This window comes from Palaemon carinicauda, chromosome 3, assembly GCF_036898095.1.
Source record: "Palaemon carinicauda isolate YSFRI2023 chromosome 3, ASM3689809v2, whole genome shotgun sequence".
NCBI classification, from domain to species: Eukaryota; Metazoa; Arthropoda; class Malacostraca; order Decapoda; family Palaemonidae; genus Palaemon; species Palaemon carinicauda.
This window is the reverse complement of record NC_090727.1, coordinates 102498525-102502056: the sequence shown is the minus strand read 5'-3', so window position 1 is coordinate 102502056 and position 3532 is coordinate 102498525. Positions and strand designations below refer to the sequence as shown.

Sequence of the window (3532 nt, the reverse complement as noted above, 5' to 3'; positions counted from 1 at the left end):
GTTAGCTGCGGCTGCTGCAGCTCTCTGCTGCTTCTGCAGACTGCTGCTTCAGCTGCTTTTGCTAGCTGCAGCTACTGCTACCTTTGGTAGCTGCTGCCACTTTTGCTAGCTGCTGCTGCAGCCTGCTGCAGCTGCTGCTTGCTTCTGCTGCAGCCGCTCGCTACTGCAACTGTTGCTGCTGCAAACTGCTGCTGCTAGCACATGCTGCTCGCTGTTTCTCCTAGCTGCTTCTGATAACGGCTGCTGCATACTGCTGCTAACTTCAGCTGCGACTGCTACTAGCTACTGCTAACTGTTGCTTTTCCATTGCTGCTGGTTCTGCTACTGCTACTAAATTTTGCTAGCTTTTACTATCTTCTGCTCCTGCTATTTGATGCTCCACAGCTGCGAGTTCCTAAAAATTTGGACTGATGCTGCCCACTTAACCATGAATGCCTACCTCCAAAAGATGCAGCTTCTCTTCCCAGCCAAAGATGTCTTGGTTCAACCTCCAAGAACTTGTCTGCATACTAGAAGAATCCCAGCTTCATCCCCCTGCATAGCCAGTCTTCTAGATTATTCCCCCAGAACCACCCGAAGGTTGGTATCCAAAAGAATAGATCTAGATACCCGACCATTTGTACACTTGACAGACGCCTGTACTCGTCCATCAAGGTACAAAGCATACTGGATTCAGCTAGTTTTCTTCCCTCTGCAGAGCCTGTTGTCCTCCAGGTTATTCCAAGCATCGTTCAAGCTGGATAGTTCAGCGTTGCATCATTCAAGCTGGGGGCAATCCATCCAAGCGTCCTTCAAGCCAAATATTTTCAGGTGTCCTTTCCAGTGAAAATTATGTCCTGAACCTGTCCAGAATGGGTGAAGCACAAAACTTAACAAAAAGATTATTCCTTTCCAAACAAAACTAAACAGAAAAAAAAAATCCCTTCCAAACAAAACTAAACAAAAATTTTATTCCTTTTTTTCCTATAAATACATTTTTTTTCGGTGGCGATATCATAATCACCTTTAATTTTTTTTTTTTTTTTTTTTTTTTTTTTTTTTTTTGGTGGCGATGTTTAATCACCATTTATTTTTTTGGGTGGCGATTTTATAATCCCCAGTTTTTTTTTTCATATTTTGTGTTGGGATATAATTCCTCTTTAGTTTTTCTTCCAGCCCTGCCTTCTCGTCTCTTGAAGGGCGAATCTATTCAACTGGCCATCCCATATTAAATCCCCAGTCTGCTCACCAGAAATTTCTTTATGATATAATTCCTTCAACTCGGGGTGTATTTGAGAGAGACCGTCTACAAGTTGGGCAATAGCGTAATTCTTATGGTTTAATTCCATCTCTAGGTTCATGTTTCTTTCCATCATATCTTGATACTTCTCCTTATAAATTGCAAATTCGTCTGCCACTGAAGTTAGACTCCTAATTTCTTCTTCCAGTTTTTTATTCTTCTCGTCGGCCTTCACCAACATATTTTTTGTGGCTCTCTCCTCTGAGAGGTCTCTCTTCAGTCGTCTATTCTCTGCTTTAACACCAGCGATTTCTTTCCAGAGTTTTTCCAGTTCCTCCTCAGCCATTTCCAGATCGCACACCACGTCTTTCTTGATTAATAGTTCAGTCTTCAATTTGTAGTTCTCATCCAGGACAGTATCCAAATTAGTTCCTATTCTGTAGACCTCCTCGACTGCAGCATTAAGTTCACTTTCTAAAGCTGCCTTTTGACAAACGTTTTCGGTCTTCAGTCTCTTGTTTTCAGCCTTAACACTGTCCAGTTCAACCCAGAGTGTTCGGATCTCCTTATCAGCACTTTCGATGTATTCCTCCAAGTCGCTCTTTTCCAGAAGTTTCTCGTTGGCTGTCTTGAGATCTTCTGTTACTCTTCCCAGCCTCTTCTCGAGCATCCGAATTTCCTCATGGGCATTTTCTAATTCCTTTTCTACCGCCACTTTGGTCAAAAGCTCATCACGAATTTGATCGTTTCGAACTTCAGCTTTTTCTAGACTCACCATAAGAGAGTCAATATTCTTATTGGCTCTTTCAATATCATCTATTAAAGCTAAGTTAGCGATGTTATCAGATGACTCAATTTTTCCTGTCTCTACAGATGTCTTGACCAAAAGCTCCTCACGAAGTTTTTCGTTTTGAGCTTCAGCTTTTTCTATACTTTCCATAAGAGACTTGACTTTCTTATTGGCTCTATCTAAATCTTCATTTATAGCTGATATAGCTATGTTGTCCTTCAACTCAATTTTTCCCGTCTCTACAGAAGTCTTGACCAAAAGCTCCTCACGAAGTTTTTCGTTTTGAGCTTCAGCTTTTTCTAGACTCATCATAAGAGAGTCAATTTTCTTATTGGCTCTATCTAAATCTTCACTTATAGCTGATATAGCTATGTTGTCCTTAGATAACTCAATTTCATTTGCCTCTTCGCCATCAACCTCTTCACGGATGTTTTTTTGGGTCAATTCCCGTTTCAGTTTCTTGATCTATTTTAGCGAGGAAATCATCAAACATCTGAATTCCCTCTTCTGCTCCGTCTAATTCGTCACGTAAATCCTTTGGAGGTACTTCCTCCAATTGTGTGCGTTCCCTAGTTTCTTCGGCAACGTGATTCGCCCCACCGTAGACTGCTGGTTGCAGTCTCTCCATTTCCTCCCGATCCATCAAATCTAAGAATTTTTCTGCTTCTCGAAGTGAATCCTCTTCTCCCCAGCACCATGCCATGGCGCCAAAAGTAGTCAAAGATCCTATCCAAATAAGCCTGTCAGTCATAAATCTCACCATTTTGTACAGCAATGATTTACTCAATGCCTTCCATGGCTAAGGAATATAGCATTAAAATTAGAAAAAAAAAATATTGACACATTTCTCTGAAGACGAAGAATTCCTAGAGCCAGGAAAGATGAAGAATTTCAGAGTCTTCACTGGAGACAAAATGATCTTGTAGCAGCCATTGAGAAACAACAGTTCAAGGCCTGGCAAAAAAACCAATAGATTTCCAATTACTCCCCTTTGGGAGATAAGTTGGAGACGAAATCATTCTGAAGACCTGGCAGAAAACCGACTCAAAGATCCAGTGAAGTCAAGAAAATCATGCAGACTTTGAGAGCTCAATCGAAGATGTTTACAACGACGATTCTGAAATGGCCTTCTCTCTCTCTCTCTCCTCTCTCTCTCTCTCTCTCCTCTCTCCTCTCTCTCTCTCTCTCTCCTCTCTCTCTCTCTCTCTCTCTCCGCCGTTTTGGGGGATCAGTTAGAGACGAAAAATCCTGAAGCCCTTGAGAAACGGACCAAGGACCTGGCAGAAAACCGACTCAAAGATCCAGTGAAGACAAAGAATTCCTGCAGACTTTGGGAGCTCAATTGAAGATGTTTACAACGACGATTCTGAAATGGTCTTCTATATCTATCTCTCTCTCCTCTCTCTCTCTCTCTCTCTCTCTCTCTCTCCTCTCTCTCTCTCCTCTCTCTCCTCTCTCTCTCTCTCTCTCTCTCTCCGTGTTTGGGGGTTCAGTTAGAGACGAAATAATTCTGAAGCCCTTGA

At 42.0% G+C, this 3532-nt stretch overlaps 1 protein-coding gene across 1 annotated transcript; it reads right to left on the bottom strand.

Moving 5' to 3' along the window:
- Positions 1-829: 829 nt before the first annotated feature.
- LOC137633126 (flagellar attachment zone protein 1-like) lies at positions 830-2318 on the bottom strand. Its single transcript, XM_068365290.1, has 2 exons — positions 1366-2318; positions 830-842 (listed from the first exon to the last, which is right to left on the bottom strand). Exons 1-2 carry the CDS (start codon positions 2316-2318, stop codon positions 830-832), a joined length of 966 nt encoding a protein of 321 aa, XP_068221391.1.
- Positions 2319-3532: the final 1214 nt, after the last annotated feature.